Raw genomic sequence first — 27,263 nt, 5'->3', positions numbered from 1 at the left:
TCAGCTACCCTGGCTAGGCCGATCAACAATGCAAAGAATGAAAGGCGGAGACCTAAAGCCAAGGGTAATGGATTATCAAAACCCTCCCAAGAGTTACTCAAGGTCTTGGTGTAACCGTCGAAGAAATGCCCCACCATCCTACGCGGGAAGGTCTTGGGGTATTATACACTGGGCTTTCAAGCTTGCGGGCGTGCGCTATATCCCGCGAGATCCTAGCTAATCAGGTGCTGCTCAAAGTCTGTGAGCGATTGCCAGTCGCCATCCTGACTTGGAATGCTAACAACTGCGAGATGTCCTTGGCCATTCTTGTTAGCTGTCCTGCTGTGGAATTGTCATTCGTCATGCAGGAGAATGAGGTTTTAAAATCGCAGCAGCCAGTCAAGGACCAGAGAAGTTTCTCTATATATAAGAGCTCCGGCCCCTCTCAAATTTGCTGAAGAACTTCTATAGACGGTTGTGTACTCGAGCCCTTGAAATCAGACCTAAGGCAATCGCTAGTTCAAGATGAAGGTCAAATATATCAGCATCGTTGCAAGCTGCATTGCCTGCGCAAATGCGGCAGTGGTGACACCACCCCTGGATTCAGAGGGAATGCAGGCTCTCGTCACCAAGGAGAAGTATTATAATCTATTCATCCTCCAAATACCTACGTGCGTTGTTTCGTATCTAATCTCAGCTTATTAGGCTTCTAAGCAATCTCAAGGATCTTGAGAGCATCGCTTATGACAATGGCGGGAACCGTGCATTTGGCCTCCCAGGCTTCACTGCGTCGTTAAACTACGTCAAGTCCCACCTAGCGACCTCCAATAAATATAAATCATGGACACAGGACTTCACAACTCGATTCCGCCAACAAGCCGTCAGCTTCACTGTCGCTGGAAAGGCATACTTTGTCGCCAGCATTAACTACTCTTCCAATGGACCGGACACAACCTTCGACGTTACAGCCGCAGTTGTCAAGGGCCCAACTGGCACCGCTGCATGCAGCCCAGATGCTTATTCTTCCCTTGATGTAAAAGACAAAATCGTCATTGTTGGCCGTGGCGATTGCCCTGATGGTCAATCCGTTGTCTCGCGCCTACGTCCCGCAGTATCTGCCGGTGCTGCCGCCATAATCATCCACATGGATACACAGGAGGGTAGTGATGTTCTTCGGAATAGTATCCTCCAAGTTTCTGATCCCCAGACTTTCCGTCCTACCGCTTTCATGGACTACAAAGATGGTCTATCACTACTCTCCCTGCTGGAGACCGGTGAACCTGTGCCCGCAAGGTTCGTCCAGACATTTGTCGAAGACGTCCGTACGACCCAGAATCTGTTTGCCGAATCAATCGCTGGCGACCCGAATAATGTCATCATGTTGGGAGCCCACCTTGATTCTGTCCAAGATGGACCTGGAATCAATGATGACGGTTCTGGAACCTCCCTCCTCATTACCATGTTCCATGCCCTCCAGAACTACCTCCCGAAAAATAAAATCCGCCTCGCATGGTGGGGTGCTGAAGAGCTTGGACTTGTGGGTTCTAGATACTATACCTCTAATTTGTCTAAGGCAGAAGCAAACTCGATCTTGCTCTACCTTAACTTCGACATGGTTTCTCGAGGCTACTATGGTGTCTTCGACGGTGATGGCAAAACACACGGTTTGGCTGGCCCACCCGGATCTGACGTAATTGAGAAGCTCTTTATCGATCACCTAGTTGCTAAGGGCATCCCCATCACTGCCGCAGTCTTCACAGGTGGAAGTGACTACGCAAGTTTCATGTCCACGCTCAAGAAGCCAGTTGGTGGAATGCACTCTGGGACAGGAGTCGCCCAGGACCCGTGCTACCATAGGAGATGCGATAACTATTCAAATGCTAATGGGACACACTTGGAGGTAATTGCGAAAGCAGCGGCACATGTTCTTAGTGTCTTAAGTAACGAAGGAGAAAAGATGATTCCAAAAACACTGATGGAGCCCAGCATGGACGGAAGAATGAGGATGGATATGGTAGATTCATTCCCTTGGACGACTGTCGAGGGTGAGCAGCATTTGGCTGTTTGCGGTGGACATGATGACTACTATTTGGAACAGTGAGAATGTCTGAAACAAGCAGTATAATGCAATGTAAATAAGTGGTCTTTTTCGTTGACGCCGATGAGGTACATGGTTGCGATACCCCCAAAAGTTTTGAACGCGCATGTAGATAATGTTGCAGAATCTCCGTTAAATAAGTCTAATTAAAAATTATTAGCATTTGAGATGGTATGGGGGCGCGGGGGCAGTATTGAACGTACACAAGCAACTGTATTACATAGCTAGTACTTAGCCTTTCGACGTTCACGTCTGTGTTCGGGGCTAGCTTCAACTAGGCGAACAATTGCCAATATGTCCCCGTTATCGCACAGCTGTAGACGTGCGACAGCATACGCGACATTCGAATCCGTCCTTTCGAAACGATTATTCTCCTTTTCAACATATTTGATGATGGCTTTCATTGCGCTGCGAGGGATCTTTGCCGCTTCTTTGAGGTCAAAACTGTCATCCCTCGCCATTGTCTCTGAGCCATCGACGATCTGCAAAATATCGATTTGATGGGTCAGAGAATCGACGATCAAGAGCATCGAATCTGTACCCCTGACTTTGACAAAGGTTGGCTCCATTTTGAACGTTCGAGAACGCGGTTTGGATGGCTTGAGAACACGTTAGATTTGGTTCGAAAAATAAAGGATAGAATACACGCCGCTAATAGATTTCGCGGATTAGACTAACCTGATTGATAACAAAGGATTGGAGAAAGGGTTAGTCGAGAAAGGTATTTCTGGTTGGTTGCAATTGTAGGATCGGGAGAGGAGTGATCTGAAAGCTTTGAGCTTTGCTTTTGTAAGGAGTTAAAGAGTTGTTTAAGTGGTTATGAGACTGCTGAGATAAGGAGAGACTATTCCTCCTGCTGCGGTTCAAGCTGTATCAAACTAGAGCTACTATGCAATATGATAGACGCAAATTTGGAGTAGAGAAACAAAATAAAAATTGGGCACCATGAAGACAAAAGCACAAAAACAAGTGAACGGGAGCCTGCATGAAGTGTCAATCTACTGAGTTTGTCTATAACCCTGGCCAAAGCTTCCAAAGACAGCTTACCTATGTAGATAAGCTAGAAACTATTTGTAGCTAATGCCGAGGGTGAAGTTTGAAATTCACAAGACATAGAGTAAGGTTCTAGTGATGAAATCCTAGAAGGCAGAAAGCTTGTCAATTCATAAAATAAATTGGCTAAATCGGACAATAGAGCCTGTATGTAGTCTGAAAAAAGAGGGGGACTTCAGAGCAACCGAAATGGAATTTCAGGGTAGATATGTTCTGCCGGGAGAATAAAATATCTCCTAGAGATCAGGCCCTTAAAGTTTAGGGATCGGTATGGGGGGTATGCTAGTTGGGGCCGCTAGGACGTTGGGCAAATAGACTACCCTCAAGGCCATTCGTATTCATGAACCTACCGAACGGATTTTCGAATTCGCCTCCTGCAGTGCCTCCATTCCCAAAGCCAACATTACCATTGCCTTGTTGATTTGGGCCTCCGAAGCCTTGATTTCCGGATCCAAAGCCCACATTTCCACTTCCAAAAGCCGGTACATTGCCGCCTCCAAAGCCTGGGTTTGAACTTCCAAAGCCATGGTTTGTACCGAAATTATGCTGCTGGTTCCCACTTCCATTGGCATAGGGTTGATTTCCTTGAGGCTGAGCAAAGGGACTAGCAACGTGATTTGCAGCATTAACGATGCCGTAGTTCGGTTGGTTGCCTGGCGCGGCGGGCTTAGTAGTAGACGGAGCGATTTGCCTGATAGTGGTTGAAGGAGTCGCCTTGATTGTGAAAAGTAAGCCTTTGTCATCACAGAGAGTCAATCTGTAGGCCGTCCAGATGCATTTTCCATTGTCTCTCTCATTCAACTTATGGATCATGCCAACGAGACACCTTCGTTTGTAGTGCTCTATTTGGCCCATGGCGTCTAGGCTGAAGCTGTTCGGATTCGCATCTTTGGAGTCGACAGGCACAACGAGAACGTTGGGAGGGGTCCAGGAATTGGGTTTGTTGTTTTTGTTCTCGGTCAGGATGAGCAAGTACGTTGAAAAGGCATCAAAGATGATGCAATCCATCTATCATAGTCGGGGTTAGATTACGGGAAATCTGTGAGGCCCACTTGACGTGAAATAAGTAGGTGAGATAGGTACTTGCCCACTCCGTCATTTTGATGCCGTTCTAGCTTGTAGGTTTAGCTCGAATGTTAACTTTCTCGAACTAATTATAGTTATGGGATGCGAACGATTGTAGTCCTTGGATGAGAGATTGAGATGGAGGAATTTGGTGGCGACAAGTTGGTTGAGAGTGGTTGGTTAATGGAGGTCTAGCTTTTAACAGGTCTTTTGATAGTGTGTGGTGAGGAAGGAACACAGAAGTTGGTCATTAATCAAAAGCTTTATATCATCAGTGCCACCGTACAATACTTTACACACTGCAGCTAACCAGAAGGCTCAACAATATCAAGAAACATGGGACTCGTATCATCAAGACATAAAGAACAAAATTCGAAAAGAGACGGGCTATACCAAAAGAACGCAAGTGGGAGAAAACTTTCAATCAAGGATACTTGCAATACGAGACTAACTTTTACCCAAAGAGCCTATATTCCGGTTGCCAAACAAATGGGTCGTCTATATTACATCGTCATCGGTTCCAGTACTCCTTCTGTCCCTTTCCAAGCTTGCACCTCGCCTTCCGCTGCTCCTTACACTTTTTCTCCGCTGTGGAGGTGCATCTGTCGATGACGGGGACTTCGTACTTCCACCTTCACTCCTATAACTATCTCTTTCGGGCGAGACATATGACGCCCTTTGCTTTCCCTTTGAGTTCGACCTCGAGATGAGAGGTTCAGGGCCGCGGGAGGCGATGAATTCGTCTTCTTTTGGGTGACTGTTTTAGTATTTGCGTGTACTTCGTAAAGAAACTTGAGAATAGACATAATCTAGCAGTTTGTAGACGACCCTTCTCCCTCTAGATACGGTTCGTTCTGAGGGGAAAGAATTCTAGCCACAATCACAACACTAGAAATATTCTGGCTCGTAGTCCCCCTCTTCATGCTCTTGATGAGCGCGGGTGGCTTTCTTGCTTTTAACCCCATTGGTGGCACGATGAGATGCTATAGGTTCTGCCATCCAAAATAAAACGAGCAGAAGGCACAAAGATTGAAGAATCAACAAGACCGAACTTTCCCTTCCGACGGTGGCACCCTGGTATGTATTGCAGAAGAAAGACCAAGGCGGTATGATATGGGAAACAGGTTAAGAATCGATGGGCTTACCTGCTCTCATCGTCTCTGCACTCCTTAATCTCTCCTCCATATGGGAGATTGTCTTTTGTTGTTCGTAATACAATCTCTTCACCTTGTCGTATTTCAGTTTTAGGATGTCCTGTGGGTAATCGGATCCAGTCGAAGCGTGCCCGGCAGGTGGCCCAGATATCCTCTTGTCACGGACACCATTAGCTTGGGCGGCTGTTTGTGCTTGCAGCTTAGCGACCTCGTCTTCCAAATCCTTGACCCTGTTCTGTAGGTTTTCTTGGTCTTGCCTGGCCTCATCTCTTTCAACGGAAGCATCATGTTTATCTTGCAGAGCCTCTTCCTTTTCGCGGATAATATCTTCTCGCTCTTGTAGAATGGCGTCTCGGTCCTGTATAACAGAATCTCTTTCATGCAAAGCAGCCTCCCTCTCCTGTAGGACCGAGTCCCGCTCCTGGAGGGCCGAATCTCGTTCCTGGAGAGCCGAATCACGGTCTTGTAGAATCGAATCCCGTTCCTGCTCCAACGATTCACGTTCCCGTTCCAGTGTATCTCGTTCTTGGTCGAAAGACCCAAGCTGCTGGACTAGTGCCTCCTTGTCCTTGGCCGCGGCGGCCAGATCTTGTGCAATTTGGTCACGTTCCTTCACTAGGATATCTAGGTCACGGTTCAGTTCTTGGTTTTCATTTCGAAGGTTTTCAAGCTCTTCGCCATCGCCCCGCAAGGTTTCATTCTCCTTCGCCAATTGCTCGACTTGGGATTCCTTCTGGAAGTAAAGTTTCTTAACCTTGTTGTACTTTGTAGTTAGATTTTCGAGATCCTGCAGCGTGGTTGGGTCAGGCGCCGGAGGACGATTTCGGAGCTATAGCATCAATATCAAAGTACGATTAGTCAGTGTTGCACACATACACCTACATAGACACCCCAACGCATAGATCTGCCTAAGATCACCGAGGCCTTTGTAACCGACATACCTCTTCGTTTTCGTCCTTCAATCTTGCCTGTTCCGTCAAAAGGTTGGCGAGCTTTCCTTCCAATTTGCGAAACTCGGCCATGATACCCATCAAGTAATCCGCTGCCGGAGAAAGGTTTGGGTCCGCAGCCTGGGCGCGCTTCGACTGCCCGTGGCGTGACGGAGGTGTTTGGTGTTCTTCCGGAGGCACGTAATCCTGATATTGGTCCTGCATTTCATCGTCCTCGTCTTGTGGGCCGTAAGACTGTCGGTGGTCTAGAAGACCAACTCCCGAGGCAGACTCTTCGGTAGGAGCGGTAGATGCACGGCGTGGGTCTGGTGTCTCGGACGTAGCAACGTCGGGGACAGATTCAGTGGCAGTAGCCATTCTCGGCGTAGCAGTTGTGCTAGCGGTTCTCGATATCGAAACCGGTCGCGAGTTCGCAGTGGATGATGAAACCGATGAGTTGCGCCGGATCCTGATCCGAACAACACGTGGATTGCGACGGTTCGGCGATGATGTTGAGCGTGTTCGAGTACGTGACCGCGAGGAGGCTGGCGACGGAGGATCGGGCTTGGTTGGTTGGGACGGGCTGCGATGAGAAGTTGAAGTCGAACGATCGCGACCAGGCGCCCTTGCAGTTGTTGGGTGTGAGGGCGCTGTTAGGGCAACAGAGGACCTATCAAAACAGTGGTGTCTGGTATTGGCGGCAGTTCGACTATGAAGATTTAATTTTGGGGGGATGGACTCAAATGACAAGCCCACAAGACCGAGACAAATTTCGAATCCGATTCACTGCACTTTATCCGGTTCAATTCAATCCGACTTCACGAATTCAATTGGATGGTAAAAGAGCGGAAAAGGGAATCAAAGAAAATTGACGAAGCGTCGGTCGTATGTAGGCACACACGAGAGGAACAGCAAATGGCAAATGGCAAATCTGGGCTGGTAGGCGATCAGATCATGCAGGGAAAAGGGAGGGAAATTACGATGGTTCAAGATCCCGCGACATGGGAAAAGCGAGAAATCTGAAATCTGGGGGGTTGGCCCACAGACAGTCCAACCAAAGACGACAAGCCGTTGGGGGCAGCCAAAGGTGTGGCAGCACGGCACTAGCTGGCTTCCTGGCTGACCGGCAGTATAGTATCGAATCGAGTCTCCTGCGTCGGGGCTGCGTCTGCGGTAAGTATTATGCTGGAATCGATGCTGTCGATGTCTGTATGATCCGTCTACGATTCGATTCGGTCTCCTTGCAGTACAAGTTACTTCGTAGGTTGCCTTAACTAGTCGGGTTTCAAAGGTTACCTCTTCCCCCCTTCGAAGATATATTTCTTTCCTGGTTCGTGGAACCCTCAAGTTTTCATACTCTGCGTACTTTCCGAACACTGATGGCTTTCAAATTACGGTGGTTGGTCCAGGTGACCATTGCATGTGCTTCCATGCAAACGAGCCACATTGACCGGGGAGCCACGGCATCACGTCTGTGGCGATTCCTTGCAGAAGATGTGGACGCCATGGCCGTTGCATGGATCCATATCGCGCGATGCCCTTGTCATGACGATAAATAGAATGCTCAAGAAATTGAGAGACGAAAAGAATAATATGTATCAGATATAAAGTATTATACAGCCCAGCGCAGACTTTGAAACCCCAACAACCTTTAATGAAATATAAAGAAATGCTGCTGATGTGATATAACGCCAATGATATGAAATATCTCGGTGCGTCCGGGAATGTGACAGGAGGTTCAAGAAGGCCCCCACATGCATGTGCACACTACACATTCACCGACCGACTTTCGATAAATGGAATGTGAATGATGAACAGGACTTTTTCCAGAAAAAACAAAGCGAGCAAACGTAAGCGAGCAAAACAATCCCGTCCGCCAGAAATAATGAAAAGAAAGAACTCCTTCATGATCAATCATACCATGTCCCGTTTAAGACATCCGTCGTTGATAAGGTAGAGCAACAGTGCAGCAAGCCGGGTTCGGACCAACAGCACATTAGCCAAACACGCTCATCAGAAACTGAGATGCCAGGAATCGGCTTCAGAATCTTCCGCTGCGGGTAATGCAAAGTCGTCTAGGTCATCCAAGAGATCCTCCAGATTGAAACATCCGGTATCCGGAGTCGGTGCCCGTTTGTACCGGGCGATATCCTCGAGATACCGGCATCCATTCGGGTTTGACGAAGGCAAAGACTCTATGGCTGCCGGTTCGCCAACCGAGTGAGGGCCTTCTTCAATCAAGCCACCAAGGGAGGAATCCGCCATGAGGTAACCAATTATATTCCCTCCCATCCAAAACCACTGCGTCTCCCCACACGAGAATGCAAGTTCCCCCCACGGATCCGTACCCCCAAACCCCAATACCGTAAACCTCAGGAGGTTCAAACTCCTCTGTTGGTGTCGTCCGCGAGCCCAACTATTCCTGCCTAGTAACTGCATCCTCCTTGCATGGTGTAGGGCTTTGGTCGAGGAGAACGGTAAACGGGTTGCCAGCTTCTTAACAGCAACCCTTCTTGCGATCAATGAGTTTGTGGCACCCGAGATGGCGGCAACAGGCTTCTTCGAATCCGATTGATGGGTGCTAGCCTTCGACTTGTGGCTGGTAGTAATAGCAATACCTCTGCCCGCAGAATATTGCTGTTGGAACATAAATGAGATCTCGAGGAGCCGGTCAAGAAGTGCTTTCCTCTGGGAGTGGGAAATCGATAAGGGCGAACGCTTATTAAAGACCTGTAGCCACGATAGAGCAATGGAGCAATCTAGTCAGCTGGACTGGTTACCAGAAGGGGGATGCGGAGAAGATAAAGCTAGCTTTAAATACTGCATATGCATTACATGTATGTACATTCGACATAAATGCACTCAAGCAAAACCATGACCAGAATACCCGCGGTTTGTGGGATCTAGGAGTGTACCCCAGATCTATCCAACCAAGTTTTTGTCCAACATGCATATCAAGCGTGATCGGATTCCAAGGATATCGATTACGCATCCGTTGAACGAAAGAGGGAAAGATTATTATCAAAAAGCGCGATATAGAATCCTTACCTGGTCGTGGAACGGAGCCACCAGAGGGAATAGATCTAATTGTGAAGCGGATGCCATTGCCGGCCAACGCTGGGTCTAATTCGACTGGATAAAATCAAAGTTGCCCGCGGATTTCTTGGAGCTTGAGCTGAGGGAACAGCGTGTGGAGAGCTAAATCTGCAAGCGCAAGGATTGTCGTCTGCAGTGTCGTTTCTCGTTCCGGTTTTCTGTGTGACGAGGAATAGCTCGATCGAGTGGTTTTTCTCGCCCGTTTGTGTTGCAACAGTGTGGTGATAATACAAAATACGAGATTCGGTAGACGGAATGGAAGTTACCGATACAATTGACAAGGGGAGGAATAAAACCAAGGAATGACTGAACGAGGGTTAATTGATTAAGTGAATGGAAGGCTAGGCCAAGTTATCAGCTCATCGGTGCAAGAAGATCCGTTCGAAGAGTTTGAAGGCTCCCGAGCACTCCAAAATCAAAAGTTCCCAAGTTGACTGTCGGGTAACCTCGACATTAAGTACCCCCTACTCCTGGGTTACTCCTGAAAAGCTGGAATGGTATGGTCTACGCTAGTACTCCGACTGTACTCGGTCCACATTCAACAGGATAGTCCAATTACCCCACAAAATGCTGTTAGTTTGGTTTTTAAATTTTAGCCTTGATTCAGAAAATTCGATGAGGAGAGTTTCCCTAAGCCGTCAGATATTTGCCTTCTTCATCGGCATGCCCAGAGACCCAACATCGAGATCTCTTCTAGTGCGTCGTATGGTCAATCTTCTTCCTCTTTTTTGATGAAAATTTTTTAAGTATACACCACACCCCTACTAGATTTAAATTTAAAATCTTCTATTATATCTCTAAATCCAGTCAGGTTTCATCGGACAAGCAGCGCGCAGGCTGCAACCACCATCGCAGAGTTTTTAGCGAAGCCTTGTGCCTGGAAACGGAAAACCCGAGACTAATGGGAATATTTATAACCCCCACTCTTTGAACGGTTTCAAAAAATTTGTCCCCGGATTTGTTGATATAATCATGTAAGGGGTTTAGACCGTCCTGTTGGAACCCTCTTTTTTTTGCCAGTGTGGATACTAAATGGTAAGCCACAAAATATTTTAGTTCGAGAAGAGATGGTGTGGGGTATGAATGCACATGATCTAGCATTCCTTTTGGCGTAAATATCGAATATTCTCCGACTCTCCTTACTGATTAAAATACTCCTAATGTAGGGTTTCTGTGGCAGGAATTTACGAAGTCCGAGGGGGGTATAAGGTTGGATGGCCTTACCCCACATCTGACAAAATCCGCATACCAATGGAATATGGCAAACTGTAAGATCTAGATTCAGAAGACCATATACCGCATACCGCTCATCGATATATCATTAAATCCGCAGTGAATTCCATAATTTACATTAAGGGATGAAAACGGTACGATGGTAAGATTTGCATTTCAAGCAATACGACAGAGAGTTGACGTTTGTATCTAGACCGCTACAGGGTTGCATAAGTTTACGTATTAAATATATTACCTGGGGATTTTAATTTTTGGGGGTGGAATTGATAACAGTTGAAATTCAATGAAGGTAAACTTCGTGGTATTCTTATGCCACTAAATAAGTACCGACATATATATTAATACATAAATTACAAAATAATTTTCTCTAAGACGCATTACAACCAACCGGAATATCCTGTATATTATCTTTCCGGTCTATCTAGACTCACTGCCGTAGCTTTCAAGAATACAACTTAGCTAACTTGTGGCATTTAGTGCATTTCCTAGGAACGGGACTACATTTCCGGGTCCTAGAAGGGAGACAGAATGTACCTCTAGGAAACAAAGTGTTAGGTGGGTTGGCACCCACAAGGCTATTGGCACCCACGGATGTAAGTATAACCCGGCCCTATACCTTAGGGTTCAAATACCTTCACTCTGGCCGCTCTCGGGGATTTTGGAGTATCGATATCATCGAGAATTAGGTTGAGGCTGGTCGGCAAGCGAATTCTTAGTATTTTACTAACCAGTGTGATAGTTGCGGGATTCCGAGTGCGTGATTTACGATTTAAATTTCGTATTCTGGGGGCGACCACACCATATCACATATATGCCTAGATGGCTTTGTACTTGTAGCTTAGATGTGATATCTTTTTTTTGTTCAAAAAAAATTAGGAATGTAGATGTGATACCTAATCGAATGTGATACCTGATCAAATTATATACAACCTAGTCTCGAGTCTACAACCTAACCAGAAGCAACCTTTCCAGCAGCTAAGCGATTTGCGAGATAAGAGCCATATAATAAATTTAGGCGAAAGCATGCCAAACTGTACCGTTTCCTGTCAAATATGACTTTACAGAGAGCCTTTCCGTCTCTTGGTTCTAGCGGGTATGTAGTCAACGGGGGGTTTCTAGTTTGAGGGTCTCTATAGATTACAGAGGGCTAAGGAGCCCTATCTACGGATACTTCCGGGTCCGTCCCGCTTCTAGACTAGTTGTAATATTTGTTTAAGCTTCCGTGTGTTAGTTACTCTAGCAATTTTTTACGGGAGTGCGGAGGATATCTTAGTTGGAACTTGAATTACACCAGACTTCCACAGTCGATGGTATTAAAAGCCTAGAGTAACATCTATCACATTTGCAATTGTCACCCCCCTAGAGCTGACTAGGAGAAAAATTAAACAAAAAAAGCTTTTATCTACCTCCCCGACCTTGACTTTGCGGTTCACTCCTTCCCCCCGCTACCATCCGCATCATTCAGTACCTCCATTGGACTAGGGACACCAGACCTAAGACCAAGGAGGTCGCAAGCTGTGGGTCCCTACCCTCCGGAGGCACCTCCTTTAGCAGAATGATAGTTGGAGTTCGGAGCGACAGTATTATCAGGCGTCCCAGACCCGCCAGAGAGCCCCGTACGGTAGGTTCTCAGGCTGGACCAAGAGACTTCTGGCCTGAGCACGCCTCCTATCGCTGAAACCGCGATATCATGCGTGCAGGACCCTGACCGGCAGCACCGGAACCTAGCGGGAAGGCTGTCCGGACTGAGCACCCGACCTCCACTCCAATGGCCAGCTGCCTCATGCCGCCCACCAAAAATGGGAGCAGTAGAGGGCTGGCTATCTTGGGAGTCAGAAGTCGTGGTGTCATCCGAACTCTCGCCTTCCCCGGTGGCCGCATCATCGTCGCTGCACGTGCTAGTCTCGATATTCCTCGTGTTGGTCGCCCAAAGAAGACTGTGAACCCCATGATGTGTATATTAGTCCAGATTATTCTAGAGTATCTAGGATATTAAGGTTAGTAAAATACCTCTGGATAGAGTCGAGTTGGGTCTGGAGAGACTCCAGCTGGTCCAAAATTTCCGCCCCCTGCGCCTCCAACCTCCCCTCCAATTCGACGATTCGCCTGAGGGCTTCTATGCCCTCCTTCGTCCCATCTGTCTTCGGCTGCCTTTTGGGCCCTTTCAGGCGGGCCCACACCTCCCGTGCTTTAGCCCGCCAGCTTTTGCGGGGGGTGGCCGCTGAGGATTTGGTATCCCCGCGCCCTATTAATTCACAACACTATATTAGCAAACTCCCTATAACAGCCTTGAACTAGCAACACTTTGTGTTGCCTTTGTTGCAATATTTTTAGTGGCTTACTTCCTGATTGGGCAAGGTGTGTTCTTTTGGTGCGTTCTTATTGGTTGACGACAACTGCAACGGAAACCAACGCGGAGTCGACATGTGTATACAGGACATATAGGAAAGGACGTCTTTGTTCAATTGTACATGTGAGGAAGGAGAAGAGTGTCGTAGATATAGAAAGAAGAGCAAAACTCAAGGGAGTTTAACCAATAGCAAGGCAGTTGGATAACGAACTTACCCTCTTCCGTCTGGCCTTGATCGCCGGCGGCTTGACAGAACGTGATTTCGAAAGTTATCGAGAACTTCATCGTTCGTAGTGTGATAGAGATATTGGTTGTTAATGACACGTTAGGGAGTCCCTTGGGGCAGCTTAGGAGTACCAAAGGTTATGTGATGGTCGGTGGGTTTGAGAGGGATTGGGGAGGTGAGGGTGAGGAAAATAGAAAGAAGATTTTGGATGGCAGAGAGCAGTCACAATATTAGACGGAAGGAGAGTTATTAGAAGGCTGCAAATCCTTCCAGAGCTCAAAATTTCAGGCTGCTCTCGGACTCTTTGTATAATTTTGATCCCCGTACACAATATACTAAAGAGCGGAACAGTTAAACGCCTGCAGAGCTATTCGGACCAAGTCTCTATTGTACATGTACCGTGAATATACATGGCGACGGACTTTGATATTTGAATCGAAACCCGCGTCATCTGATTGAAGCTCCAGTATGGATATATATATACTCGGTGCATCTTCCAAACATCTGGTAGGGAGACCTGTATTGCCAGCCAAACCCAACCGGTCTTGGTACCGAGACCAAATACCCCAAATTTTTGTAGGCCTCATGGCAATACTGTTTGCCAGGGGTTTGGGACTATTTCGAGATACAATGGCAGTGGGAATAGTGAGTGGAAGAATGTCAGTGGTGTTGTTGCTGAGGAGGGTCGGTGTTGACGTCTATATAAGGACTCAAACGCTTCCCGCAATTTTTATTTTTTTATTTTTCTCTCGCACACAACCTACCATCACGTCCTATCATCGCACACTACCTTCACCGTCATCGTCGTCATTATCACCATTTCATCAAATAAAACCCCCCGTTCTCCTAGGGGCTCCTTATCTCCTTGAAGCTCTCATTCTCTTCATTGAAGGGGTGCAGATTAGTATCGGCTCCCTTGCATTCGTTTTCCTGTGATCTTTTCTCGAGAACTCGCATGTTATAGCCTGCTCCAGGGAATATCTATACATTCGTTTCTGTGTCGATTTAATCAATAGGATATCCTTCTCGAGCAATTTAATAGCAAAGGCACTAGACTAAGCAAAGGCAAGCATTATTAATCCTAGTTTACTCTTGACTGGATGTGGATTCGTCGAGCCATACTACTTCGTGGTGGGAAATATGGGCTAACCGAGGGTCCTTGCGTGTTTAGATGGACTCCCCTAATCATAAAGAGCATATTATCTCTATGATGGAGGGTATGAGGCTGGACTTGGATTCGAAGTCAGCGGATATTGCCGAGATCAAAAGTAATTTAGCTCTCTTGACAAGGTAATCAAGGAACCATAAACTTGCAACTACTAGAAGCAGCAGAAATACTAACACAAGGTGCTTCTTATACTAGCTATATTATTGGAGCTGCCAACAAACAGGCGAACAGCCCATCCGAGCAGAACAATGGAGCCAAAGGTTCGTAAGCTTCTAACCGGCCTTCATCGATCTTATCAAATTTTGGCATGGCTAACGGAGAATCACCATATCAAAAGATGTCTCTCCACCTCGTCAACTATCAGCTGAGACAAACGCTTCCCAGGATGGAGGGAATAGTGATACCCTCAGTGCAAGTTTGACAAATGTCTCGCATTCAACAGAGCCCCGCGCTATCTCCTCATCGGACATCTCGGGGGAGGGCCTTCGTTCTCTTCAGGGGAGCCCCAAGCCGAACAATCAAAACGATAGTGACAGCAACATCGAAAACGCTGCTACCAAATCACCTTCGCCTGACAACAACCACTTTCTTCACGGATTGTCTACCCCTTTGGCCAACGACGATGAGATAACCCGCCCCGATTCCAGCGGTGGGGTTTCAATCTCAAGTAGCATTTGGCAGATAAGGCCACAAACCGAGGTGCCTAGCGACTGCGAGCCTAAGTTTACTGTTCAACAACCAGAACAGCAAAAGCCGCAGCAGCAGCAAACGACGAAAGTCTCGATCAATGGTGTAACTCGAGCCATCCCGAGCTCCATCAAAGGCCCCGATTCCTTTAAGAAACCACCAATGCCTTTTCAACCTGGGAGCTTTGCCCCACCGTATATGAAGCATAACAATGCTTTCGGGGCATCCGCTACACACAGCTTTCATGGCTGGCAAGGTGGGCCACAGCCACATCCACACTTCGCTGTCGGTCCCTCAGCTTGGCACGCTCATCCTGCCGGGCAATGGCAAGGCGCTAAACATCCAGGGGCCTTTGGCCCGGCTGCCGGCCCTCACGCCTTCGGGCCATTTTCTCATCGGTATGAACATTATGCTACTGGATTGCACGCCCCAAAGACCCGCGTCAAGACATGCACCAATTGTGGAGATCCTACACACTTTTATAAACACTGTCCACAAAGATCCGCGACCTTCAATGGCGGAAGACCCAACAAACAATTCGGGCCCGATGGCGGTAAAAAATGCCTCAGCTTCTTTGGGTTTTGCAAGAACTTCAAGGAGTGCGATTGTCCCAATAGGGCCTCCTCCTTCTCTATTGACCGCCAATTGGAGTTCATTGACTACATGATTGAAGTCAACCGAGTTGATTCTATTAACAAAACGGCTCAAAACGGTATTCCATTCGAACCACCTTGCGCCTAGAGTTCAGTTTATACATTATGCTATGCGAATGCTTGTTCTGGAACTTACTCTGTATCGAGAAAAGATGTTTACTGTCGCTGTTTCGCCAGCTATCGGCATCATCTTTCTTCCTCTTTTTCTTTATTTCATTCCTCCTTTCTATTCTGGGATATTATATGGATGGGAATCGGCTCCTACTTCCTTTTATTAACAGCGATCCTTTGTTTTTTTGCTTCGATTTAACTAGCCCTCGATCTGTTTATTCCTCACGCTTCTCCATTCATGCCTTTTTTCCATAATGTCGCCAGTTCGAGGGCCAGCAAAAGAGAAAAAAATCATGTTAATAACAATGAAAATATATTAATTCAAAAGAGCTGAGGAGCTCTAACGATGGTGAAATTACTGAGTCCTGAGTTTCGAGTTCCCTATCATGTTTTAAGACCGAGCTTATAGATTTACCGGCTTACATACTGTGAATACTAGGCACCAAAATACCGTCTCACCGGCTTGGAGGGACCCATAAATGGCGTTTTATAATCTGACCATAAAAAGAAATACATCGAGAAATTGAGAGACGATCCAACACTGGAATACCAACGCTCTTTCCTCAGTCTATCCCGGTGGGAGACCAGGGAGATTGACAAATCTTACAAAAGCGAAGATGTCAAGAACAAACTTCTGACGGGGCCTTACGGGAAGACTCTGTACGAGAGTAAATCCCTCGGAGAAAGCCGGATGCTTAGAATCTTCAAAGCCAACAGTGTGGATAAGGCAGATCCGTACGCTCTTCTCAGAGACCTGGCTAAGGTAAGAGAGACCGTCGAAATTATCAGCCAACGATATCGGCAGTCTTTGGATTCCCCTGGAGGATACTACCCAACCAGAGACTTGACGCTTCAGTGCGTCCTTTCCTTCGGAAAGAGAGAGTTTCCGAATAGGACCGATCTAGTCTGGAGAATATTCAGGCAATGTAGCCGCTGGAGTATGCGTATGATAAATATTCCAAAGGAAAATCTCGATGGAACTGGTTTCGATTTTCTATTCCGTTACCACTTCGTTAGTGATCCCAATCGCATTGACAGGTTATCCTGAACCGTGCTTACTAGAGTCCTAAATACCCAGTGTGTTTGACAAATAATTGCAACGAGTCCGAGTAAATATCAGGGAAGGCCGTCACAAGGTACATGCGTATTCTCTCCAATATGCCTTGTTGTACGTTGTATGTTGTAACGGGACTTTCAGAAGAAAAAGAGTCTGATGAGCAACGCCTCATTCTTGCACTTGATCCTTCACCATGCATTCAAGCTATGAAATGTAGTCTTAAAGACCTGTTGAATTGGCGGGTTCTATCGCCATAACGGCCTGGCCGGCCCGGCCCGTAATAGAATTATTGGCGACACAGCGGCCTTATTAATACTCAATCAAGTGTTTGAGTCAAGCTCTGTTTTACGAGATAAAGCTCTGTACCAGGCATAATTATAACGGTCAATTTGATTCTTTCGCAAAGAGCTATTATATTGCTTTATCAGCTAACCTTTTCCTTGGTACAAGAGACACAATGTGTTGAGATTCGTTAGACTCATTTGAGACAAGTTCTCCGCGTCTTAAAGACGACTTCATCTCACATCCCATTGAGATTCGTGATCAAATTCCAGGACCATCTTCATAGCAATGCAGGTAGTATCAATGCCATCAAACTACTCCAAACCCGCCATATATCTCCCCTTCGACGTCCTCTATCTCATCTGCACGCCCCTGAACCAACATGACCGCCTCTCCTTCCTCGGCGCCTGCTATGACTGGTATACCACCGGTTACCCGCTCATCCTCGACAGCCTGGACTTCAAGATTCCCATTCTTGGACAACTTTTCAAATATAACTACACTCGCCGATGGGATACTTACTATCAAGCGGGAATACTTCCAAAGTCTGAATGATAAATGCACCCTTTCTTAATCCTTAGCATGCACTCTGCAAGCCATACGACTGCTTCTCCTCCTTCTTCCGCGATGTTTCTTCCGCGATGTCGATTTTGTTCAAGGGAAAACGATTCTGGATACTAACAGGTAAGCACTTCCCTCGTTTTCAAAATTTAGGTCTCTCCACATTGCCGACCCAGTACATAAGATATACAGTCCCATCGACAAGCTCTTCGACTCCGTCACCCGAATCAACAAAGACCTCCCATCCATCTTCTTAATCCCACCCTCCCTTCTCTCCAACATTAGAAGAGTTCACATCGACAGCCAGCTCGTAAACGTATGCGGTCGGGCATTCTGGGGGAACGGAGTAAGGCATTCGTGGGCATACGATATGATCCCCTATTTGCTTCAGAATTGTCCCTTCTTAGACGATATCGAGGTGGAGATAGAACCAGTGTTTTATGAATACTCCGGTACCTTTGGCCAATCCTATACTTACGTCTTACCGAGAGAGCGGAGCATCAACGTGCGCAATCTTCTAATGTCGGAGATTATTTCCTCGGAAGGAGAAGTATGGGCAGGTTCAAGAGCGTCCTGGCTGCATAACTCGCCGAACCGGGATCTGAGGTTATGGAGGGAGGATATGGGCGACCGGGTTCTTTCAAGGTTTTCGATAGGGCTCAAGGGTCATTCCTATAGGCACGCGGTAGATTCCATGAGATACTTCTGGCGCATCTTGGTCTTGGGTTTATTGGGAAGCATCAAGGAATTGGAGATCAAGAACGTGCAGACGTTTGTTGGCTTTGGAAGGATAGGAAATTGGTTTTCGATGGCAGCCCCCGCATATCCTGCGTCAGCAGTAGCAGCGCAAACCTCTAAAATCACGAAATTAAGCCTGGAAAGCGGAGACCATCACCAACTCGGGTTCCCCAAGACGCTGAATGAATTGAAAGAATATTTTCCAAACTTGGACCATTTAACGTTGTCTAAGGCCGGGATCTGGGTATTCGACCCATGTGTACATGATAAGCCCACCATCCCAGGCTTCGGCGAAGGTTGTTGCTCAACCCGGATTTGTTACGGGCGCACTAATAAACCAAAACAGGATATGGGATTCCTGAGCGAGTTGACGAATTTGAAAACGCTCGAGATTCATGAGAAAACTTCCCCTGAGCTTGACGCTGAAGTTGGACCGGATTCGATACATACGACTAGTCAACTTCTGAGTGCGATGCAGTTACTGCTACTGCCACCGAAGCTAAAGACGATGAAGTGGAACCGAGGGGGCCGCCAACTCGTGCATTGCGAAACTCTGTGGGTGCCGGACATTAAGAGAATTGAATCCGTAGATGTATGGCTGACGGTTGAGGATCAACGAATTTTTGAGGGAGAGAGGTATGGGGCGTGGGATTTCCACCAGGAATTGTATCACGGATTGGGACCGGAATCGGAGGAAAAGTGGGGTTATCAGTGGATGCGGAGGTTTTCCCCGGAATCTGAAGGAACCAGGTCGGTTTAATGTATTCTGCCAAAAATGTACATGTGTTTTCTCTAGTCCTGGGTACTTGAAACTTTACACTTTCGATCATCTGATCAATAGCGTCAATTTCAACATCCCACATCGCAAAGAAGTCTGGTTAGCGCCATGAAACGGATGCCATGCCCTCCGTAGGGGCCCGGCGGGTACCTTTCACTGGATTACCCAATACTCGTACTGCTGTTGATCGCTCTCGAAGCGCATCCCGTCCGGATATATTTCCAGGCACTTCTTGAGCCTTTCCATGTACCCCGGTTCAGACTTCCACCATGGAACCTCGCTTTTTAAAAACCTCTCCTCATCAGGCCATACCAAGGTTCCTCTACCTTTCGGTATCATACCGACTGCATCGGTTACCCCCATCATTCGGAGGATGAAAGACCAGTGTCCCGGGGAACCGTGCAGATATCTTTTAAAGCAGTGAAATCTTATAGCATTGAGTTTTTCGATCAGCCGAGCAACGTCCTGGCCCCGGAATCCTGCCCGACGCTTAGAGCGTACGGCTTCGGTTTTGACCAGAGAATCCGTAATCATCTGAACGACATCGTAGTTCAACCTTGAAATGAGCCATTTTTCAACATCTCCGACTCTCTTGATATTTTCCAAGTCTGTAACCCACTTGGGTCAACGAAAGGCGGGAGGAGCATACCCCGCAGATAGGGTATGGAGGAAAAGGTTCCAATTTAGAAGTCATTTTATACCATAGTATTGAGTGATGAGAGATGAGGATAGGAGAGTTTTGAAGAGTTTATAAAAACCAAATATATATTGGCCAATAATTGATTATGGTGTAGTACTACCTAGGTAGTTATAGCTAGTGCTGGGTTATGCATGTGGATACTTGGATCCTGCGTTGAAGCTGGTGCATTTTCTCGGCTTCTGATTGGCTAGCTGCCACCTCATTTTTATTAAATTCTGTCCATAAGTCAGTCCATTCGCATCTCCACCCTCCCTAAGTTTCATCATCTCTAATAGTTTTTACCCATCTTCGGCATTTTCCCCAGTGTCATGTCGCTGTTCGGCGCTCTCACCACTTTCACCGCTTCCTCCATCACCTCCGCACTTCTAGAGTTTAACACCAACAATTCTCCCTAGAACGCGAAGCCACGGGATCATGCACTCTACAGTGGGGCCTGTTCTGCTGCTGCCGCGGATTATCAAATTACTATTTTCACCTGTTTAACCACAAAATATTAGAACTAGGAGTACAATTAGACAGTATGTTGTACCATTTTTTGTAATGCCGCCACAAGTGTTACCTCCAAATTTAATCTGGGCATTGTATATATATATACCCGTGGAAATATTAAATCCTGTAAGTTAGCAGTAAGCATTCAATCCGGGATAAACACAATAGGTGGTAATATTCCGTAAATAATGTATTTTGTACCAAAAATATTTTTAGTAAGTGGCAAAACCCTGCAACGTACAGAAAATTTGAATCAGTTTCCATAAGTTACGGGATTTTGTATGTAGTTTTGTACCATAGTGGCGCGCGCGCGCGTTGGTATGCAGTGTCAAAATGTGTTATAAGAAGTACGTACTCTGCTAAGTACTTGCATGTATCGATCATAGTGGAGCATAACAGAGTCATGCAAGTGCTCGAGGATCAGTTGCAGGTTCAAATGCAATGTCTGGACTTGGCTTCGGCCAATTCGGCCTTGGTCTTGGGCACAAAAGTTCTTCAACTTCAAGTATCCTTTGTCTCGTACCCAGACCTGGAAAGTATCCTTAATATTATTAATTATTCAACCTTCTTCTACATGCTATAGAGTCCACATCTGGGAACACAAGCTTTGTAAGTACAACAATGCAAACAGCCACTGACATGTACATGCGCGCGCGCGCTCGCGCAAAAGGTCGGAGAATCGAACGGGGATAAGCACCTGATTGTGATTATTATTCATCATTATCGGTAGAACCGCTTTATGATAAACCAGTGTATTCCAACTCAAGGTCTGCAAGCTGGTTGCGCGCCTGATCTCATCCTGATGTTTTTTTCTAAAGAAAAAACGTGTGTGGTAATTAAGGTGTGGTGATGTGGATGGAGATATGGTTCTGACTAAGCCGTTTAACTCCGGCTGATTTTTAAGGTTTCTCAAGCGGACGAAACGTTTGAACAAGGGTCCACATGGAACTAACGAAGGGGTTTAACCCGACGCGGATGATACTATGCACCATCATCGTGAAGCTAACCAATCATACTATCCATGTCATGTCTGTAGTCTCCTATAGCTATGCTATGTCTGGAATGTCGGCATTCAATCGAAATAATTTGCTTCTATAGCTACGCTCAAGTACATTCCATATTCCGGCTTCTAGCTTATGGATCAATCTGCAACCTCACAGCAAAAGGATATCCGATCTTTCTAATACGTCACCGGCGTGGCGAGAAAATATCAATTAATAACCCTCGCTAAGCTAAGAAAGGGCACTTTTCAAAATGGAGATAATAGTTTAGACCCGCTTTAGTCTGGGGGACGTACTTGCTTAGTCTGGGGGACGCAATAAGCCTTGCTTAGGGCGCTTTCGGACCCGCTTTAGGCAAGCTCACCCGTGCGGGCCGTTTGTATACCCCTACTCATAGTATAGTATGTATTCATGCATCGACATAGGTACTATTTAAGTTTTCTTCCATAAGACTTAACCGTCTACCTTATCGTGCATATGCATATTGTGATTGTGCCGCGCACCGTAGGTCGGAGTATATGTACGTATATGTATCGAACTAAGCATATACAACCACAGTAAACGCTTAGATTTACTGAGCTCATCGGTACAATCCCGTTCGTCAGCCTCGAGGCAGCCTTCTTTCTTTTTCCAGGAATTCGAATGCCGTTATCGCAACGTTCCGGTAGAAGCCTTTTCGAATTCAGGCCTATAGACGCTAGCGGAATTCCCAATAGAGTTTAAGATTCTACAATATTAGTGATAAACTTAGAGTTCAAGATACCTTGTACAATTGTACTATAGCTATAGTACTATACTAATTGAATCATATCTGCATGCACGGACCAGCTTGTACAGTAACGTTAGTGGTTAGATATATAGAGCTGGCTCCGAGTCTAGTCATGATAGATCTATAGAATTCTATATGAAGGGCGGACTCGACCTGCTATCACAAAATACAATTTCCAAACATTCACAATCAACCAGCAATCGCATTTCTTTTCGATAGTTCATCAATTGAACCGAATCGTTATTAATTCTAAGAAAACCATCAGCTACATTTATACTACCATAATCAAACGTCATCAACACATCATTCCGGATATCTCTCGGAGCTATAGTACATAACGCTAGCGTCTAGTCTCAATACTTTCAAATAGTACAATGGCCAAAGAAACCTTCAACGGGTGGGTCGGAAAGGACCTCTCTTCAGCCGACGGCAATCTTGTTTGGGAGGCCTTTACTCCCAAAGCTTGGGAAGAGACCGATGTTGATATTGAAGTTACCCATTGCGGAATGTGTGGTACGTAAAATGTTTATTTGCTATATATGCTCCTCAACAGCCTCCTACAGCTTCGAAATTATATATGCACTCGAAAGCTGCCCTTATGACCATTGATTCGCGATTGTTTGCGTGTGGCCGCGTTTACATATGTGTTTGTATTTATTTAATGATACTAATATTTATATTCTATTCGTAACTTTAGGAACTGATCTTCATACTTTGAAGGGTGGCTGGCATGAACCTGAATTTCCATATGTCGTCGGCCACGAAATCGTCGGGCGAGCTGTTCGAGTCGGCAGCCAAGTCACTGGTATCAAAGTTGGCGACCGAGTCGGCGTTGGTGCCCAAAGTGATTCCTGCCTGGACTGCAATCTTTGCAAGACTGACAATGAGAGCTACGTATGTATCCATTGCCTGGGTTCATGGAAACCTGCGGTAGGGTTTGTAACATATGACTATAGCTAACGGATATTGTATTCTATAGTGTCCCAATAACTTTGTTCAAACGTATGATATGCGACATAAGAATGGAGACAGGTCAATGGGTGGATATGCAGACCATGCTCGTGTTCCTGGACACTTCGCCATCAATCTGACTCCATATCCTAATGTTTCTTCGGAAATCTTAGCTCCAATGTGTGTTCTAGACCTTAATCGCCCAGGCTTCCAAGTCTTTTTCCCATTTTATAGGAATGATATACTGACCCGTCGTTCTGAAGGTTATGTGGCGGTGTCACAATGTTTTCCCCACTAAAGAGATATGGTGCGGGACCTGGAAAGAAAGTCGGAATCATTGGATTTGGTGGGCTAGGTCACTTTGGAGTTATGTTCGCAAAAGGTAACCTCTTCTCTCATTGAGTTCTTGTAAGACACATGAGCTAATTCTATTGATCCGGCATTTCACAGCATTGGGAGCCGAGGCTGTGGTCATTTCCCGTAGTCGATCAAAGGAGGATGATGCCTTCAAACTCGGTGCTACCAAATTCATCGCTACCAAAGACGAACCCGACTGGGCCACTAAATACGAGAAAACACTCGATCTTATTCTCAACACGGTCGACTCGACCGATATGCCACTTCAAGAGTATCTCGGCCTTCTCGCGCCTATGGGAACTCTCGTGCAGCTCGGAGCACCAGACGGCAACCTCCCAGGATTTAACGTATTTTCACTGTTGATGACCAACAGGAATCTCACCGGGACATGCATCGGTTCTCGCAAGGAGATCAGGGAAATGTTACAGCTTGTCAACGACCAAGGACTCAAGACTTGGGCCAATCCTTTCCCCATGTCGCAGGTTAATGAGGCCATCAAAGCTTTCAACCGTTCTGAAGCGCGATATAGGATTGTCCTAGTCAACGAGAAGCACTTGCAACAGGATAACTGAGGAAGGGGGGATCTCATTTCCCTCTATCCCCCTTTTCTTTTCTTTCATTGCTGTCTTCTTCGCAAAGGAGATCAAAGCCCTGAAAGCAGCCTGGCACTTGCTTTCATTGTTCAAAACCATATGATAGCGGGCGGTGCTGATTCTCATGACGAGGCATTTTACGATATTTATGTTTCTTTTTGTATAGTGTCTAGGAGCGGGTTGGGGAGTGTGTCGTTTTCCTTTTGTTCTAAGGTTTTCCGTGGGGAATGTTGAATATGATCTAATCATGCCAAAACGAATTCTATCGAACATGCAAGGTCTTCTTCGTGAGAATGTGATGTAACTTCCATCTTTTTTTTTCCAAGAAAGAAAAAGAAGAAAGAAAGAAAAAAAGATATCGCTAATCGCGAGATGCATGTTAAAGTTTCCAGCCAAAGAAAAAGGGAAGGTTTTGCCCCCTGCATATGCCGACTTTTGCTGCGCCCTCTTTCACGGGTTCCCAACTTCAGCGGATAATGAGGGAAATATATCGACACAGCTTCCGTTTCTTTAGACTGGTCCTTCGGTGTAACATGAAGTGATGTGCATATATGCATACTGTCGGAGGATAGCTGAAGGAGAAGGCCGATAGTTGCGCCGTGCTAGATCCGTATTCTGATACCTTTGCCATTCGTTCTTGATCCACCCTCCTCCTCATTCTTCTTCTCCTTCTGCTCGCGCTCGCTTGGAAATAAGCATAATTTCTCCCGCTGTCCAGCTAGCTGCGAAGATTCGATTCGTAATATTGTAAGGCTTAGAGAGGAACTGACACCCCTGATTCTCACAGCTCTCTTGTTGAATACCAGAAAGAGAGGGATATTTCAGCCCTGTATCTCCCCGTATTTTACGGACACGTGGAGATGACATCGAGAGAAGAGAGAAAACCTGATCCTTCGTGATCGATCTAGGTTTTGAATGTCGGGCCCAAGATCTGGGCTTAGATGTATCGTCAAACCTTTTAGCCACCCCGAAGGTCCGTAAATCGCATTCCGGAGCAGCGAGTCAACATATCTTTCAAACAAACATTTGTAATGCTTTATGATGATGATTTCTTGGTGGCCGCTACCTACCAGGCCAAGCGGGTATCAAGACTCTGTCTGAGGCAGTGCAAAAAGTTTACAACCCGGAACCCCTTGAAAAAATTCCCGAAGAACTGGGAAGAAAAAAAAAAAAAACCTTGATAACAGGAAAAAAAAGCTTTGAAATCGCCGTTATGATCAGGGGGACATCAGACGATTAGGTAGCTACAGAGATCGATTACAAGATACTCAAAAGAATTGAAAAAAAAGCCAAGGGTGTTTTTTCTTTCTGTTTCTGCAATATTCACGAGCTCTCTTTCCTCTTTGGAAAGCTGCCTAAAGCTAATAGCTGGTGCTGTGTTGTTTGTGAGGTTATCCATGTGTGTTAAAGCCACAGTTACTAGCCACCTCAGCTCAGAATGGTCCAACAGCGTCGCCCCATTTCAAGATCTGGAATGATCGAGTCACCTTGCGAGTCATCATAGGGTGGGTACGTATCATCTGAAGTCGACGCCGCAGCTCTTCGGGACAGCCGGGCCTTGGGACACATAAGTATGTATAAGGTATTGAGGCCCGGCTCTGGCGTACGTATATGCTTTGCCACTTGGTTGAAAACCTGCGTTGATTGGACACAGCCACATATTAGCCACAATTCCGTGTGGCTGATGACGCCAACCAAATGTTGCAAACCCTCAACACATTTGCGTAAGGTTGGGGCGAGGATTTAAGCAGTTTGCAGCGGGATCGAACGGTGTAACGTAAGAAAAGTATTGGCGGGAAACCCCTCTAGGCCTCTGACCGTTAACATGGAGGCGAGAGTACAAGCAATATAATCATCGTGATCGAACACGTCTTGGAACATTCCCAAGGCCTTGAGTGTGCATATCGAATCGTGCAAGCATGGAGTGAGTTCCAGGGTAGATTGAGGCTGTGTAGACTTAGACTTTTCTTTCCCCACGTCTTGGATGCATCGATGGTCACTGTGGAACGTATCAGAAATCAAGAATCAGTTCGATGATTGATCATGAATATGTGATGCCAAGTGTGTTCCAACGAGATAGAGAGTTCCGACCTCATTGATTGATGCTAGTGCGTCACTAGTCTTGCATTGGCGAGCAAGCCAGAGAATTGGCGAGGTCTGGCATCTGTTGAAACAGCAGACATCAAAGAAATTCTAACTGAAAGCAGTCCTCCAAGAACCCGCGGGTGGCCGAGGGGCTGTGAAGCTTATCGGGAATTTTGTCCATTTTGTCCCAGTCGTTTTGATCATGAAGTTCAACGTTAACCCCAAGTGGTTGATAGTGCAAGCTTTCCGTTCCGTCGATTCCCATTACCAGCTTCCATTTGCAAACCGTTTTGTTGACAAAGCATAGCATGTGCCTAGGCCCGTCCCTGTCCAAGAAAAATCGACACAGTACATCCGTGCTGGCTGCACTTGGCAGTCCAATTGTTGGATGCTACGATGCATATGATAGTATTCGGTACTGCTGTACGGGGCGAGCTCTGGAGGATCGTGAGAGGGATAGTTTAGGAAGGAGAGCCTTGGCGGTAAAATCATGAAATCCCGCCCGTCCAGAAGATCAACGGCTCAGGAAGCTGTCGAAGAGACTTTTTGATACATTGGCAGGTTGACAATCGCAAGAGGACGGTATGGTATAACTATCCTCTCAATCAGGTTCAACGAATCGAAAACGAATAAATGTTTCGAGACCAGACCTACCCGCGGTCTTAGCTGTCAAAGTAGGCGCCAAAGGATCCTGAGCAAAGGAGAACTAGGCGACTAAAGAATAAGGGTGACTATCATGCTCTTTGAAATCTTGCTAGCGATGCCAGCTCTTAGCTTTAGCTAGGCGGTTTCGATTTCTTGGAGTGTGGAGAGAGGGCGTTGAGTGTAACTTTTTAGGCGCCCTGTTCGAATCGAGTCGTTTAAACAAGAATCTTATTTATTTTATTTTATTTTATTTTTTTGAACCCCGGCCAGTTCCCCCCCACTGGCACCAAGAAAATAACAAGAACTTAGAAGGGTAGAATTATTGGTGATCCTGTTTAACGTTTCTTTTATAATTTGGAGGAATAATGTAATAAGGCAAGGGTTCGACTGGAAATCGAAATCGAAAACAGGTACGGAGCACTGTACTTACTTTCATGGGTGGCCAAAGATCCTGC

General features: G+C 46.3%; 10 protein-coding genes across 10 annotated transcripts; 4 read left to right on the top strand and 6 right to left on the bottom strand.

Annotated features, from left to right (window-relative positions):
• Positions 1-504: 504 nt before the first annotated feature.
• AOL_s00006g280 (uncharacterized protein) lies at positions 505-2,080 on the top strand (the record flags this gene model as incomplete). Its single annotated transcript, XM_011119589.1, has 2 exons — positions 505-617; positions 685-2,080. 2 exons carry the CDS (start codon positions 505-507, stop codon positions 2,078-2,080), a joined length of 1,509 nt encoding a protein of 502 aa, XP_011117891.1.
• A 221-nt stretch (positions 2,081-2,301) lies between these two features.
• AOL_s00006g279 (uncharacterized protein) lies at positions 2,302-2,646 on the bottom strand (the record flags this gene model as incomplete). The annotated part of the gene is made up of 1 exon (XM_011119588.1): positions 2,302-2,646. The coding sequence occupies one exon, from the start codon at positions 2,644-2,646 to the stop codon at positions 2,302-2,304; it is 345 nt and encodes a 114-aa protein (XP_011117890.1).
• A 766-nt stretch (positions 2,647-3,412) lies between these two features.
• On the bottom strand, positions 3,413-4,138 carry AOL_s00006g278 (uncharacterized protein; the record flags this gene model as incomplete). Its single annotated transcript, XM_011119587.1, has 1 exon — positions 3,413-4,138. The coding sequence occupies one exon, from the start codon at positions 4,136-4,138 to the stop codon at positions 3,413-3,415; it is 726 nt and encodes a 241-aa protein (XP_011117889.1).
• A 1,182-nt stretch (positions 4,139-5,320) lies between these two features.
• AOL_s00006g277 (uncharacterized protein) lies at positions 5,321-6,656 on the bottom strand (the record flags this gene model as incomplete). The annotated part of the gene is made up of 2 exons (XM_011119586.1): positions 5,321-6,178; positions 6,291-6,656. 2 exons carry the CDS (start codon positions 6,654-6,656, stop codon positions 5,321-5,323), a joined length of 1,224 nt encoding a protein of 407 aa, XP_011117888.1.
• A 1,635-nt stretch (positions 6,657-8,291) lies between these two features.
• Positions 8,292-8,927, bottom strand: AOL_s00006g276 (uncharacterized protein; the record flags this gene model as incomplete). Its single annotated transcript, XM_011119585.1, has 1 exon — positions 8,292-8,927. One exon carries the CDS (start codon positions 8,925-8,927, stop codon positions 8,292-8,294), a length of 636 nt encoding a protein of 211 aa, XP_011117887.1.
• Positions 8,928-12,132: 3,205 nt separating this feature from the next.
• On the bottom strand, positions 12,133-13,242 carry AOL_s00006g275 (uncharacterized protein; the record flags this gene model as incomplete). The annotated part of the gene is made up of 3 exons (XM_011119584.1): positions 12,133-12,544; positions 12,618-12,852; positions 13,173-13,242. 3 exons carry the CDS (start codon positions 13,240-13,242, stop codon positions 12,133-12,135), a joined length of 717 nt encoding a protein of 238 aa, XP_011117886.1.
• A 1,148-nt stretch (positions 13,243-14,390) lies between these two features.
• Positions 14,391-15,779, top strand: AOL_s00006g274 (uncharacterized protein; the record flags this gene model as incomplete). The annotated part of the gene is made up of 3 exons (XM_011119583.1): positions 14,391-14,473; positions 14,547-14,611; positions 14,689-15,779. The coding sequence occupies 3 exons, from the start codon at positions 14,391-14,393 to the stop codon at positions 15,777-15,779; spliced, it is 1,239 nt and encodes a 412-aa protein (XP_011117885.1).
• A 1,650-nt stretch (positions 15,780-17,429) lies between these two features.
• Positions 17,430-19,200, top strand: AOL_s00006g273 (uncharacterized protein; the record flags this gene model as incomplete). Its single annotated transcript, XM_011119582.1, has 2 exons — positions 17,430-17,686; positions 17,856-19,200. 2 exons carry the CDS (start codon positions 17,430-17,432, stop codon positions 19,198-19,200), a joined length of 1,602 nt encoding a protein of 533 aa, XP_011117884.1.
• Positions 19,201-19,371: 171 nt separating this feature from the next.
• AOL_s00006g272 (uncharacterized protein) lies at positions 19,372-19,752 on the bottom strand (the record flags this gene model as incomplete). Its single annotated transcript, XM_011119581.1, has 1 exon — positions 19,372-19,752. One exon carries the CDS (start codon positions 19,750-19,752, stop codon positions 19,372-19,374), a length of 381 nt encoding a protein of 126 aa, XP_011117883.1.
• Positions 19,753-22,551: 2,799 nt separating this feature from the next.
• Positions 22,552-24,057, top strand: AOL_s00006g271 (uncharacterized protein; the record flags this gene model as incomplete). The annotated part of the gene is made up of 5 exons (XM_011119580.1): positions 22,552-22,690; positions 22,875-23,071; positions 23,157-23,308; positions 23,392-23,510; positions 23,579-24,057. 5 exons carry the CDS (start codon positions 22,552-22,554, stop codon positions 24,055-24,057), a joined length of 1,086 nt encoding a protein of 361 aa, XP_011117882.1.
• Between the last annotated feature and the right edge of the window lie 3,206 nt (positions 24,058-27,263).

Source organism: Orbilia oligospora (genome assembly GCF_000225545.1).
Source record: "Orbilia oligospora ATCC 24927 unplaced genomic scaffold scaffold00006, whole genome shotgun sequence".
Taxonomy (NCBI): domain Eukaryota; kingdom Fungi; phylum Ascomycota; class Orbiliomycetes; order Orbiliales; family Orbiliaceae; genus Orbilia; species Orbilia oligospora.
The sequence above is the reverse complement of the archived record's forward strand: the minus strand, read 5'-3'. Positions and strand labels throughout refer to the sequence as shown.